The sequence below is a fragment of the Drosophila obscura genome, unplaced genomic scaffold (assembly GCF_018151105.1).
Source record: "Drosophila obscura isolate BZ-5 IFL unplaced genomic scaffold, ASM1815110v1 contig_165, whole genome shotgun sequence".
NCBI classification, from domain to species: Eukaryota; Metazoa; Arthropoda; class Insecta; order Diptera; family Drosophilidae; genus Drosophila; species Drosophila obscura.
Genome location: NW_024542752.1, coordinates 897,175 through 910,914, shown reverse-complemented (window position 1 = coordinate 910,914; position 13,740 = coordinate 897,175). Strand labels below are relative to the sequence as shown.

Sequence of the window (13,740 nt, the reverse complement as noted above, 5' to 3'; positions counted from 1 at the left end):
TGGACAGTGTTGTTGTTGTTGGACTGGAACGGAACGGGGGCTAACAGCCGAGCTGCAAGGACATCCTCCTTCTACATGGAGTACTTCCAGTACTTTGTATCGACGCAATGGATGAAAAGCAGCAACCATTTAGCCAACGAAGAGTCCTCCAAGTGCAAATCAAACCCATTTTTTTCTCTGTGCGAAAATTCAATGCAGTTTCAGCCCACACGTGCAGTAAATTAATTTGTTTTGCTTTTTGTTTGCTGTTGGGCTGTCCAGGTCTGTCAAGGCCAATTGCGCAATCCATTTCTAATTGTCCTAATCGAACCTGAGAAACGGCACGGCACCACATTCCATTCCTCTCAGATAGCCAAACAATGCAAAATGATTAGCGTACAAAAGATTTCGTGTGAGATGAGTTAAATTTGTCGAAATTGATCGATAATGCATTATTATTATTATTAGATGACCACAGAAGCAAATATACAAGCCAAACTACGATACATACAATCTATGGCAGATGCATGGCCAGGGGGCCTTACAATTAGATCGATATAGTCGAATATTCCGACAATCAGATACCCGCTTACACTTGTTTGTGAACTCCCCGAAGAGAGGGCACTATTAAAAGAAGCAGAAGTTTATAACGCAGAGCAAGAAGCATCTCCGGAACCCTACCCTACCCATAATACCCATATATTCTTGATCAGCCAGAAACGCAGTCCAAACGACGAGCGGCACATGAAACCGAACCGATGGCATTAATAAGAGTCCAAATGAAATCAATATTTGACATAAGCCTTACAAAGTTTCATACTTTCGATGGAAGGAAAATTTAATTTGAAGCCAGTTTTACATGCGACTAATCGGGTGCCTAGTGAACCATCTGGTGCGAAGCGTTCAGGTTGTTTGCTTTTACATATCTGTGCTTAAATTCAGAATTCCTTACTGGCGGCTGGTACCTTAGTACCCTACATAGGAAACAATCACATCGATAAGTGTTCAAAAGGCAGAGAACTATACAACCATTGTCTGATCGATATTGATATTTGGTCTACCCAGAAATTGGCCTTCCCTATTCGCGTACACATTCCAATATGCGGACGAAATGCTGATCAAGAGGGGGTGGTTCGGAAACGCTTCCTTCTGCCAAAATGCCGGGCATGAAAATACTTGTTGTGTCTCAGTGTTGATTTTTCCCCATTTGCTTCAGTGATCGGCCGATTCGATTTTAATAAACTCCTTGCTCTGGCGCAGATCGCGATGGAAACGAGAGTTGTGCGTGGACAGGGACCACTTGGTCTTGAAGCTCTTTATGCAGATATAACATTCGTGCTGCTTGTCCTGTATCTCCGAGTGCCTGGACGCGATGTGTCGCCTCAAGGCGTTCGTTGACTTGAGGCGTCGGTTGCAAAAGTGACAGATGAGCGGCATGTATACCTCTGGCACTGTCTCATCCTCGGCCAGTGGTTCGGTATTCGTATCAGTGCCTAATCGAGTTCCAGTTCCAATTCCACTGGGTGCTGCAATATACAAAAAAAGGTGTACATAGTTTTATTATCTGTATTGTGTATTACTCTCTGCTAGCCCATCCCCACATTTGCTTGCTCAGCATAATTGATTTTCTATCGTTTAATTGGTTTACACATGTATTTTGTATTTTGTTTATTTCTCTCTCTCTCTCTTGTCTGTCTCTTTTGGACTTTCTCCTTGTCATATCTCCTTCTCTGTCTGTCTCATTTTAGCAAAACGATTTAAATTGGATAATCTAGTCGTAGTCGTAGTTTTCTTCTATTAATACATATTATATACATACACATTATGTACTTAGGCTTATTGTGGGCTAGGGAGGGATCGATCAAATGGGAATCTCTATATCCCATTGCGGTTCTTCGTTCACTGGATATAGTCGGACGCTTGGGCCATCCGGACTATGGGACTATGGCCCTGTATGGAATCTCTCAATGAATTTGTCTTTTAAATCTTTATAGTTATGTATAATCATGGGAAAACTTCAAAACAAAATAATTGCGTCTAATTATTCTAGATTATGAAATATGAAATCAATTGCTTTGCTTTATCTACATATATATATTGATAATTTGGCATTTCAATAGAAATCGAACGGAAAATCGAAAAAAAATGTTTCAAAACAAATTGAATATTTTAGCAAATAAATCAAATTTTAACTGAACGTTAAAAATTATGATTTTCTGGTATATTTGCTGTTGCAATCAGACCCACTTTTGAACTTACCTAAATTGCTTTTTAATTCTATTCAATCAATTCAATTCATAAATCAAAAATTCAATGGTACAAAGACAAATCTGATCATCCATACAGTGGCCATACATTAGATATAGTATAACTCTAGCTATATTTTGTATACATAGATCTACATATATGCATGTGGATCGTTATATTAATACGTATGAGTTGGTTTCATTTAACTAGATAATCTTTAGTATGCATCTCTGTGGGTGTACGCGTGTGTGTGTAGTGTCTTTAGAGAGGATTTCTACAGGTATTCAAAAATACTTTTGTTCAACCTAATCTTAATGTACAGTTTATCATATGATGACTTCCGTTTTCACTTGGCTTGTGGCTTAATCAACACTAAACTAACGGCTGGCTGGGTGGGGGGGGCAACTAAAACCTACAACTAATTTAGCTACTTTACAAACGATTCAAAACGCTCCACTCCCCCCTCCTCCACCAATGCGACTATGCGGCATAAATCTCTCTATTGCTTTGAACACAGAATGGCCAAATAGTATGAATGCTAATGAAGTTGTTTTGTTTTGTTTGTTGTTTTGTTTTGTACAATTATTGGGGATTATTATCTGAGGGTTGAGCAAAGTACATAAATAGATTTAGATTAGCTTAAAGCCTTTGCTGGAAACAAGAGATGCCACAGAGGATCAATTTGTGTGTGTGTTGGTGTGTGTGTTTTGTGTGTGTATATATACATAATGGTCGGTATTTGTACTCTGCTATCCAATAAAAAACGTTGATTTTTGTTGCACTAAGCAAAGTACTAGATACTAAAAATACCTTTTACATATAATAATGGCTTGGTCAACGACGGGGGATTACCAGCTCTCCACTGACTCTTGACTGACTCTGACTCTGACTTGGGCCTTGGCCTTAGCCTTAACTTAATATAATATAGTATATATCTCGTATATATCGTAACTATATGGATGTGTATAAACTAATGCTATTTTAGACACATATCGCTAGTCGTTTGTTAGACGTAATGCTCCTCTCCTCTCCTCTTTCTTCGCCACTCCTCTCCACACTTTTGCTTTGCATTTTGGAGTTTTTTGTTTTGACAAATTTTGGCTAATTTTTGATGTGGGGTGGGGGATGATGGATTGGTGTTTGGTGATTTGGTGGACTCTTTTTTTTTTTTTTCTTGTGTGTGGACTGGAAAGAGTAATCTTTCAGTTGTTATTGCTACTTGGACGTTATTCTCTATATAGTATTTTATATATATATCTTGGAATCTCTCTCTCTCTCTCTCTGTGTGTGTCTCTCTCTTGTTTTGTGTTCCATTTAGTTTCGTATGCTGCCCATATTCATATTGAGGCTGATGAAGGTTTCGGCAGTCGTGTAGATTGCCCATCAGTTCTCCGTTTTGATGGTGACCTTCTGTTCGTGCGAGATGCGTATGTGCTCGCGGAGGCTGTATTTATTTTTGAAATTCTTATTGCAGAGATCACATTTGCGGGGCGGTTGTGGTGTGTGTTGGGTGCGAATATGTCTCCAAAGATTAACCGTGGTAATAACCATTTTGCAAAACTGACATTCTGTCCACTTATTATTGGGCGAATCTAAAAATATATAGAAAATACGTACAATCAATAAAAAACAGTTTGGTGGCCCCCTCCTGCCCCATCCCCCATGTATCCCCTCTGCACTCTTTCTCTCTCCCTCTCTGCATCACCCTTTGAAGACATATTCGACAGCCACAACAACAACAACTCTTACGACATAAATGTGGGAGACCGGGGCGTGGGTTTGGGTCTGGATTGGTTGGGTACACATACATTTAACAGTTCAACTCCAAATAACTAAACTAAATACATAATTAGAGCTTGAAGCTGCAGTGCGGTTTTTTACACTAATCTACAGAGCATAGTAGTCGTACAAATTAGCTAGGCACATCCATTTACACCAGAAACTTAATATATGTAACTTAAATTAAAAATCAAATCAATAATGCTAAAATCTAAAACCTAAGGAAGCAACTTAAAGGGAGGGGGGGTACCGACCACATCTTGGTTCATTTCTTTGTATGGGGTGTATGTTTGTTGTTTGTGTGTCTATGTGTGTTTTCGGTAATATTTTTAATCTTTTGGTTTTTTTGTTTGTTTGGTTAAATTGAAATTTAATTCCATCTAAATACAATCGCTGCAATCCAACTTTCCATTCAATTAACCAACATTCACTAAAACGAATTCAAAAATAAATACAAAATGTGATATGATTTAACTGGTACATACATATTTTCATATGTATTTTCATACATTTTCATACCAAAAAAACATACAATTAGCATACATATGTATGTCGTGTGATTTACTATGTACTTTACATAGTTGTGAGGGTATCGAATATGGCTATAACCAGGAATCATAAGAATTACAATTTTTTCCCTAGTAACAATTATGATATACAAATTAAATTCTGCTTTGTATTATTTAAATCAGGAATTTCTTCTTCATTTTTTTATTTTTTCAGTTTGAAAATAAAAAACTCCTTAAAATTTTTAAAGTAAAAATAAATTTTCAATTTGTAAAATAATGATTATTTGATAATTTTTAAAGTAATAATTATTTGATAATATTTACAGTAAGAATTATTTGATAAAATTTTTAAAATAAAAATCATTTTTGATTTTTAAAGTAAATATTAGTCTTTAAAACAAAAGTTATCCTCTTGAAAAATGAGTGTAGCCTCCGCGGAGGACACTTATTCGACTTTAATTTGTTTTTGCAACTCGTAACTCTTTTTTGTGATCTCTGGCTATAACAATGCAATGACTGTGTCTATGACTCAACAGCTATCCAGAGCCCAAAGTCAGTCGTGCTCCTACGCAGCTGTTGTATCAATCAATTGGGCTAAATCCACTCAAAGCCCTAACAAAATCCCTACCCAATCGTACTATGTCTCACTTACCATTTGGCGGCGCGTTGTTGCCCTTGCTGTCCGCCTTGACCGGCGTCAGGGACACCGTAGTCGAGGGAACTGCCGACGGGCTGCCATCCTCTAACACAGCATGGGGCGTGGATGTTGCCCCCGTCCCACTGCCCAACAGGCGGGCTTTATTTGAGGGCGGAAAAGGGGTGCCGTCAGATGGTTAAATTCAGTGCTGCTTGAGGCTACTCACTCATTTCGATGGCTATCTCGGCATTTTCCGCATCCGCTTGATATTTCTCCTCGATCTCTGACTCGGTCAGTATCTCATATTCGGATGAGTATTGGGCCACCGTCTGCGCTGCCCCGGTAGTGGCATCCTGTGACGTCTGCGGCGTGGCACCGTCCGACAGCCGATCATCCACCTCGCTCACAATATAGTCGGGTATATCCATTTTGACGGCACTTCTTAGGAAGGTCATATCAGAAGCTGCAACAAGGTTAAAAATATTATTTGGATTTCAATTTGTCGTGTTTGATTATTTGATTTACTTTTCACAATAGTCTGGTCATCCTTGCCGGCATAGGCGACCGTTTCGGTGGCGTAGATGTTGTCATCATCATCGGAGAAGGTGAGCTTACGCTTCTTCGCCACGGACAGGGCCACCGCATTCGTGATGGTCAAATGCTGTGGCGTTGTCGGCAGTGGCTGTGATTGCTGCTGCTGTTGCTGTTGTTGCTGCTGCTGTTGGGATTGCTGCTGCTGCTGCTGTTGCTGTGGTAGTGGTGCCGATTGCACCTGGATGTGTTGTATATGATTGGTTTGTACATGATGATGCTGCTGTTGCTGCGGCTGAGACTGCGCCTGCTGCTGCTGCTGGACCTGAAGCTGAGCGGCAACGGCAGCGGCAGCAGCCACTTGCGTCTGAACCTGACTGGCAGCCGTTGCCTGCAATAGCGTGGCCGTGGGTATTTCGATGGTTTGCGTTGCTGTCTGCGCCTGTGCCACGCTGGGCACCTGCTGCTGTGGAAGGTGCTGTTGTTGCTGATCGTTCACCGCTCTTATGGTGCTGGGTATGGTCTTGATGAGCTTATGATCGCTGAGCGGCAATGTTGGCAGCTGCGGCTTCTCCTTCTCCTCGGCGGTGAGGCCCTGGACGGCAAGCAGCTCGGCTGTTTGCAGGAACGATTGCAACGCCTCCTGCTGTACATTCACCTCGCCCTAAAAGACACAACAAGCGGTTCACCGCTTACAAAATGAAATGGAATGGAATGGAGTGTGGATTGGTGTGGCATACCTGGTACATGAACTCGATTATCGAGTTGAGATCTTCGAATTTGATAAACTTAAATATAATGACTGGATGCGGATGGGGATTCTCCTTGAATATCTCCTTAAAGTATGATGAGCACGAGGACAGTACCACCTTGTGGGCCTTAATCTTTCTGCCGTCCACGCATAATGTGACATCGACAAAATCATCGTTCAGCCGGTGGTTGTCCAGTGAGTAGGTCAGGTGGCGCAGATAGTTGTTCCACCGCAGCGAGTACTGCTGTGTCGTGGCCATCTCCACTACCTACGGACTGACTAATCCAATTAACCGGCAATGCAGTTGGCAGTTTGCAGGTTGCTCGTTTGCTGTTGTTGTTGTTGTTTTGGTATCGCCTCTTCCAGCTGGTGCGAGGAGATACTGGGGGCGGACTGCAGCTACCTGTACTGTACTGCCACCACCCTAGTAGAATGCCGTTGCCCAACCACCGCTGGGTGGCCCGGGTGGCACCTCTGGACCAGCGCAATCGACCCACCAAGAGGTTTACCAACACCAAACACCAGGCAGGCAGCCAGGCCGCTACGCTACCCTTCGGCAAACCAGCGTTCGATGATCAACTGTGTTAATTGCTGCCTGATTTCGTGTAATTTTATTGTTTCTATCGCCGTGCTCGCTTCACCGCTGTCTCTCTCGCACGTTTTTGATTGTTTGCTCACTTTTGTTAGTGTTTATGGCCAAATTATACACGAAATTTTTTTTATGTACGCGGCCAAACAAAAATATTATATGCCACCATTTTGTTTTTTTGATAATCAAAAGGTAACCCTGTGCACCAGGGCTGCAAATGCGCCGATTATTGCAGTACGCACAATATGCACTAGATGGCGCTGCCCCTCCAGCCGGAGTTGCCATATGGTTGCAATAAGACGTTACAAGTTCGAAAATTTGCAATTAAAAAAACCGCCATTTACCAGTACCAAAAAAATTTATAAATTTTCCTTAAAATTAAGTGCAACTATGCAGCAGAGGGTGTGCTAAGCATCTACTTTGGAGAAAGAAAGTAAAAAAAAAATAAAATAAATCTAGTAGTGTGAGTGGCGGTGGCGGTGGAACTACCACAGGCTCACAACAAATCTATAGATGAGTCGCAGCAAAAAGCTATAGACAATGGCCCGGCACAGAGAGTCCAGCACATAGAAGACCTTCACGCGGAACCGGGCACTTTTGCTGCTATTGGGGCTCTCGTGCAGCAGGAACTCCTTGGCGCCACGAATGGCATGCTGAAAGAACTCCACGTAGTCGATGTTTGCATGCTGCATAAATCCAAAAATGTCACTGCGAAGAGGCGAGAGGATTAATAGGGAGGATTGGGGCAGCTGTACTGTGCTGGGGCGCTAACTTACACTTCTTTCGCGGACACCAGGTCGTGCAGGGACCGGAAATTCTGATTGTGAAAGTGCCACTCGGTGGAGGCGAACACATGCAGCGCACTAAAGGCGGCGAAAATACGTCGCTGCAGCTTCATCAGGCTGTAATTATGGAACAGCCGTAAGAGGATATTCAAAATTTCTCCTCGCTTAACACTTACAAAGGCTTCTCGTTGTACAAGCGCAGCAGAGTGTCGACCACAACAGCCATCAGAAGGTGCATGGTGCAGAACTAATGTCCAAATGGGGAATAGAAATACGATCCATAATCAAATGGAGCCCACATTTTGGTACTGCGCTGCGGCACTCACCCGTATGAAATGCAGAACCGGGCACGGCGTAATACTGCCGCCGGGCAGCCAAAGCGTCTTCTCGAATGGATTCTCACGGATGTAGGTCTTGCCAATCTCGATGACCTCGCCCATGGTGATTTTCGAGATATTGGCCGTGGCACAGTTGACCACATAGAGCGGCTTATCCTTGGCCGTTGCCTCTGGCTCAACGAGGAACTTGTACGCAGCCAGGATCAGACCGCGTGTCACTACATCGGCGGGCACGAAATCGGAAACAACATTGGGATCGCAGTTCTGGGAGCGCAATATGCCCACGCCACAGGCCACCAGCAGTCCGGTGGGGCCGTTAAAGTTGTCCGCCCACCCAGGCATAGGCTCATCAATGGTGGACACCACTGTGCGGGAAATACAGGGGGTTATATATAGGAATAACAACATGGGTCGGGGTGTCTCATTACCGATAGATGGCCTGAATATGAAGATGGGCAGCTGATCCTTGTAATCGTTGACCACGTGCTCGGACAGACTCTTGGTGAAGGTGTACGAATTGGGCTGAAAGTCTCCATATCTGCAATAGGTAACCGTAATCATATGTTACATGGCTGGCTGCCCTTCTGCTTGGCCACTCACTTCAGGTTGAATATGTCGAGGGTCTCCTCATCGTAGGTCTCCGCCAGCTTAATGGTGGTACGCCAGTCGGCAATTGCCGGATATATGCGCTCCTCCACCTCCAGCACGCTCGGGTTACAGTACGTGGTGGACACGTGGACGAAGGCCTTCAGTTTGTTCCAGGCCAGGGCCAGTTTGATCAGCTCATGGGTGCCGCGTGTGTTCATTAGAATGGCGGATCGCAGCGGATCATCGAAGCTAACCCAAAAAACGTTGCAATGAATGGCAGCAGCTCGCATTTGAAGGAGGATCCCATCCCATCTTACCGTACACTGGCCGCCGAGTGATAGACAATGGTCACGTTACGCAGCCTCTCCAGATCCGCCTCAGAAATGCCCAGGCCCAGCTGCTCCACGTCGCCGGCAATGGGCACTAGCTTGGACCACGCCTCCGGCTGCTCCTTATGCAGGCGTTTATACAATTTTGACTCCCCCTGCATCTGCAGGCGCTCCTCGATGCTGTGCCCCTTTTTGGGCCGCATCAGAACGTAGATTTTCTTGAGACTGGGGCATGATCGCAACAGCTTTTCGATGAGGGCCTTTCCAATGAAACCTGAAAGCGTCCACCCCCCATCAGTCGTTTTGAGTGTATCAATATCCTGATATAATATCACAATACCCACCCGAGGCGCCGGTTACGAAGATTTCGTGATCCTTAAAGGCCGCTGCTATAGACATCGTATTACACCCGCACGGATCGCTGTCCCAAATCGTTCTAGATCCAGGCCGTGGGCGAAGTACGACGGCCCGTTCCCGATCCCGGTTCCGATCATATTCAAATCGTGGAACGTACGCTGCCGACCCCCTGCCCGAAGGTCGCATGAATATTCAGGGCCCCAGGGCCCAGCCCAGCGAATTTACATTGTTGTCGCTTAGACAGTGGATACATTATATGTATATGCGACCAAGATCATGACTAAATATTTGTAGGCTGAGCTGAGCCTGGGTATCGTTCGGACAGACATTCGCCTAAGCGAAATTTCCCTGTAGTTCCGTGCTTCCCTTCCAGCAGAACGTATTCTAGAACAAATTTCCGAAAACTATTCATTCGAAAACCAATAGCAAAATGAAACCGTTGAACCCAAACGAAAAAAAACAAATAAAATTAGAATCGAAAAGAAAGCGCCATAAGAGAATTTTTACCGTTTCACACGGTCTTTTAAAAAGCAAGCAGTGCCCAGGCATGTCCCAAGTGTGTGTGTTATTTGTGTGTGAGTTGTGATGCTCCTTGTCGTGCTCTCCACTCCGCCTGCACGTGTTCCAGTCTTAATTAATTTCGATCCAAAACTATACAAACTCACAATCTCTTACTTATGGGCTGCGCTATGCTTCTCTTTGTATAGTTTATAACACTTAAAACGGCACTTTAATCGCAGTGACATCGATGAGGCTGCCGCTCTTCTGTAAGTCATTAACATCGGATGTGTGTGTGTTTGTTGGTGTATGTACGCGCTACGCCGGCTGGCCACAGGCGCCTGTTAAAGAGTTCTAACAGCTGTTAAGCAGGTTTTAAGAACATCATCATCCACAGCATCAGCTTTGAACGTCAGGTCACTGACCCCCCCAAAAGCTCCCAACCATCCACCCAACGATAATTTCCAACGGCATTTCCCCAACCATGAGACTACACATGTACATGGATATGTATGTTAATATTTCAAGAGTTTTCACTCGTTTTGGTTGTATGTTTTTAGTTGCATTTTCACATTTTAATTAACATTTTCAGGCGTAAACTTATCATTCGATACGCATGCAATTAGAAAAGTATACAAATAAAAAAATTACAAATGTATTTCATGTCGTATGTATGGGAGTACCGTATGCAAAAAAAAAACTCTTCTGCAGTCGACGCCAAAGCAGCAACTACTGGCTGCATCCACATTCATGTATATGCATATATATGATGTATGTATGTAAGGGTATTGGTGTATGAGAGTTTTGGTGCGAGCGGCTTGCCGGCCGGCGAAAAGACAGTGAGCAAGAGAGAGCGGGTAGACAGGCACAGGCAGAGAGCACTAGCAGAGCAGAGCAGGAACAGGAGCAGAGAGTGTGGTGGTGTGTGAGTGCAGAGATAGAAGACGAGGAGACAGAAGAGAAGACGAGGTTGATTTTCTTTCGTTTTCATATTTTTGTTTCACTTGTTTTTATAATTACATCATAATTAAAAAATAATACATAAGGTTGCTTTTTAATTTTACAAAACGCTAGTGTGTTGTTTGTGTTTTGCTTTCATTTTTGTTTTTGTGTTGTCTTTTTTTGCTTTGGGGGAATAGAATGATTCTTCTGGATGATGTTGAATGTTCTTGTAGTTGTCCTTGTCATGCCGACGCGCTCGACGAGGAAGCCAACTCCACGCCACGCACTGTTGTTGTTCTGGTGGTTGTGTGTGTGTGTGTGTGTGTGGTGTGTGTGCAAGGGAAGTGCGAGCGTGTATGGTGTCTGTATGTGAGTGGGTGCATTCGTGTGTGAGAGTGTGTGCTCTGTCCGTGGAATGGCAGATAATGCTGTTCTAGTTTTCATCTCAGTTTTTTGTTGTTATATTAGGGATATTCAAAAAAAAAAACAAAAATACATATTATATCATATCTCATGTGGAATAAATTAATTAATGCTAGAACACAACACGGAGCCGTCTCCCCCCACCCACACCCTAGGGATGAGCATTCTCTCCGCAAGGGTGTGGGCGTTGGAGGCGGCGTGAATGATGGTCTTCTTGTTGTGCTGCACTCCTTCGACACGTCACATAAACTGCCGGCACTACTCGCACTCGCTCTGCTTCTTCTTCCTCCGTCGTCGTCGTCATCCTCTTCCTCTCGTACGCCCGAAGGCGTGAAGTCCACCGCTAGACTTAGAAGCACTTGCGGTGCACAATGGATGGGCCAGACTCGTCGTACTCCTGCTTGGAGATCCACATCTGCTGGAAGGTCGACAGCGAGGCCAGAATGGAGCCACCGATCCAGACGGAGTACTTGCGCTCTGGGGGAGCAATGATCTTGATCTTCATGGTTGATGGGGCCAGGGCGGTGATCTCCTTCTGCATGCGATCGGCGATGCCAGGGTACATGGTGGTGCCACCGGACAGGACGGTGTTGGCGTACAGGTCCTTACGGATATCCACATCGCACTTCATGATCGAGTTGTAGGTGGTCTCATGGATGCCGCACGCCTCCATTCCCAAGAACGAGGGCTGGAACAGGGCCTCGGGGCAACGGAATCGCTCATTGCCAATAGTGATGACCTGTCCGTCGGGAAGCTCGTAAGACTTCTCCAAAGAAGAGCTGGAGGCAGCGGTGGCCATCTCCTGCTCGAAGTCCAAAGCGACGTAGCACAGCTTCTCCTTGATGTCGCGCACGATCTCACGCTCGGCTGTGGTGGTGAATGAGTAGCCACGCTCCGTGAGGATCTTCATCAGGTAGTCAGTCAGATCGCGACCGGCCAAATCCAGACGCAGGATGGCGTGAGGCAGAGCATATCCCTCATAGATGGGGACAGTGTGGGAGACACCATCACCAGAATCCAAGACGATACCAGTGGTACGGCCAGAGGCGTACAGCGACAGAACAGCCTGGATGGCCACATACATGGCGGGTGTGTTGAAGGTCTCGAACATGATCTGAGTCATCTTCTCACGGTTAGCCTTGGGGTTAAGAGGGGCCTCGGTCAGCAGAACGGGGTGCTCCTCGGGGGCAACACGCAGCTCGTTGTAGAAGGTGTGATGCCAGATCTTCTCCATATCATCCCAGTTTGTCACGATTCCGTGCTCGATGGGGTACTTCAGAGTGAGGATACCACGCTTGCTCTGGGCCTCATCACCCACATACGAGTCCTTCTGTCCCATGCCAACCATGACACCCTGGTGACGTGGGCGGCCGACGATCGATGGGAACACGGCGCGGGGTGCATCATCTCCAGCGAAACCGGCCTTGCACATGCCGGAGCCATTGTCGACAACGAGAGCAGCAACTTCTTCGTCACACATATTGTAAGCTGCAAGGACATACAAAAGAAACAATTAGTTCCGGTAAGATTCAACACTCGCGAGAGAGCGCCAGGAACAGGGTGAATTGCGAACAAGAGGCTCTGGGGCCCCACCCCGAAAGAAAGAGGAACAGCCAAGCCAAGACACAAAGCACTTGAATGCCGGTGCAAAGGAGCGGCGTGTGTGTATGCGGCAAAAGGCGCTGTAAAATGGCGGCCGCAAAAGAAGAGCACAGAAAGGGCAAGAAACGAAATTTATTTGTATTAAAGCCGGTCTAGCACCACAATTTAGTATCACGCGAATCGTCGGTTTATTGCAAAAACCAAGATGGTAAACTTCACCATAAAAAAATATTAAGAAACTGATGTGCTCGTGCAGTTGCTGGCTAACAAAGCTTTTGCCCACAAAATCGCGTACTTTTTTCAGTGAGATACAGTTTTAAATTAAAAGCCACTTTTCTTTAAAAATTTGTTCGAAACACTAAACCATTTAATTTACCTTTTTGTTGTTTTAAAAAAACGATTCAAAGGGAAAAAGTTGCAACCGCACCGTTTGACCGTCGAAAGAGGAATGAACAGACCGGGCCGTGTCAGCGGCAATGCTAGTTAACAACGATTCAATGCCTGGGCTGGCAGCGTCGGCTTTGACGCGATATCTGTCTCGTGAGTGTGTGTGTGTGCCGACTCGCTCTCGCCTGCACATTTCGAACGGCTGCAAGCGCATGCGTGCGACAGAGAGCGAACGAGTGGAATCGTCGAAGCCAACTTTTGTGACCATATATGGTCATGTTTCGAAGCGAAACGCAGTCGAACGAAAAAGTCGCCTCCGTTGCTCGCTCGCTTTCGCTCTCACACACACACTCGCATACTGTCGAGACCGACGCCGAAGGTTTTCTCCATTTTTGCACAAGCAACGGCGACAGCGACGTCGGCGACTTACACACATACAAATGTGCATATATGTGTGTATGAATTTATT

The 13,740-nt window shown here is 45.0% G+C and overlaps 3 protein-coding genes across 4 annotated transcripts; all 3 read right to left on the bottom strand.

The window, feature by feature from the left end:
* Window positions 1-1,005: 1,005 nt before the first annotated feature.
* Window positions 1,006-7,205, bottom strand: LOC111076907 (broad-complex core protein isoforms 1/2/3/4/5). Of its 2 annotated transcripts, none has more exons than XM_022370957.2 (5): window positions 6,423-7,205; window positions 5,677-6,346; window positions 5,378-5,614; window positions 5,167-5,310; window positions 1,006-1,505 (listed from the first exon to the last, which is right to left on the bottom strand). In XM_022370957.2, exons 1-5 carry the CDS (start codon window positions 6,690-6,692, stop codon window positions 1,192-1,194), a joined length of 1,635 nt encoding a protein of 544 aa, XP_022226649.1. In that variant the 5' UTR covers window positions 6,693-7,205; the 3' UTR covers window positions 1,006-1,191. The 2 variants fall into 2 exon arrangements, with proteins under 2 accessions (XP_022226649.1, XP_022226650.1); XM_022370958.2 differs by lacking the exon at window positions 1,006-1,505 and adding an exon at window positions 3,375-3,818.
* A 156-nt stretch (window positions 7,206-7,361) lies between these two features.
* Window positions 7,362-9,517, bottom strand: LOC111076909 (putative fatty acyl-CoA reductase CG5065). Its single transcript, XM_022370960.2, has 8 exons — window positions 9,407-9,517; window positions 9,051-9,336; window positions 8,746-8,982; window positions 8,574-8,683; window positions 8,134-8,510; window positions 7,984-8,054; window positions 7,799-7,924; window positions 7,362-7,730 (listed from the first exon to the last, which is right to left on the bottom strand). The coding sequence occupies exons 1-8, from the start codon at window positions 9,459-9,461 to the stop codon at window positions 7,508-7,510; spliced, it is 1,485 nt and encodes a 494-aa protein (XP_022226652.1). The 5' UTR covers window positions 9,462-9,517; the 3' UTR covers window positions 7,362-7,507.
* A 1,982-nt stretch (window positions 9,518-11,499) lies between these two features.
* LOC111076906 (actin-5C) lies at window positions 11,500-13,363 on the bottom strand. Its single transcript, XM_022370956.2, has 2 exons — window positions 13,261-13,363; window positions 11,500-12,770 (listed from the first exon to the last, which is right to left on the bottom strand). The coding sequence occupies exon 2, from the start codon at window positions 12,760-12,762 to the stop codon at window positions 11,632-11,634; it is 1,131 nt and encodes a 376-aa protein (XP_022226648.1). The 5' UTR covers window positions 12,763-12,770; window positions 13,261-13,363; the 3' UTR covers window positions 11,500-11,631.
* Window positions 13,364-13,740: the final 377 nt, after the last annotated feature.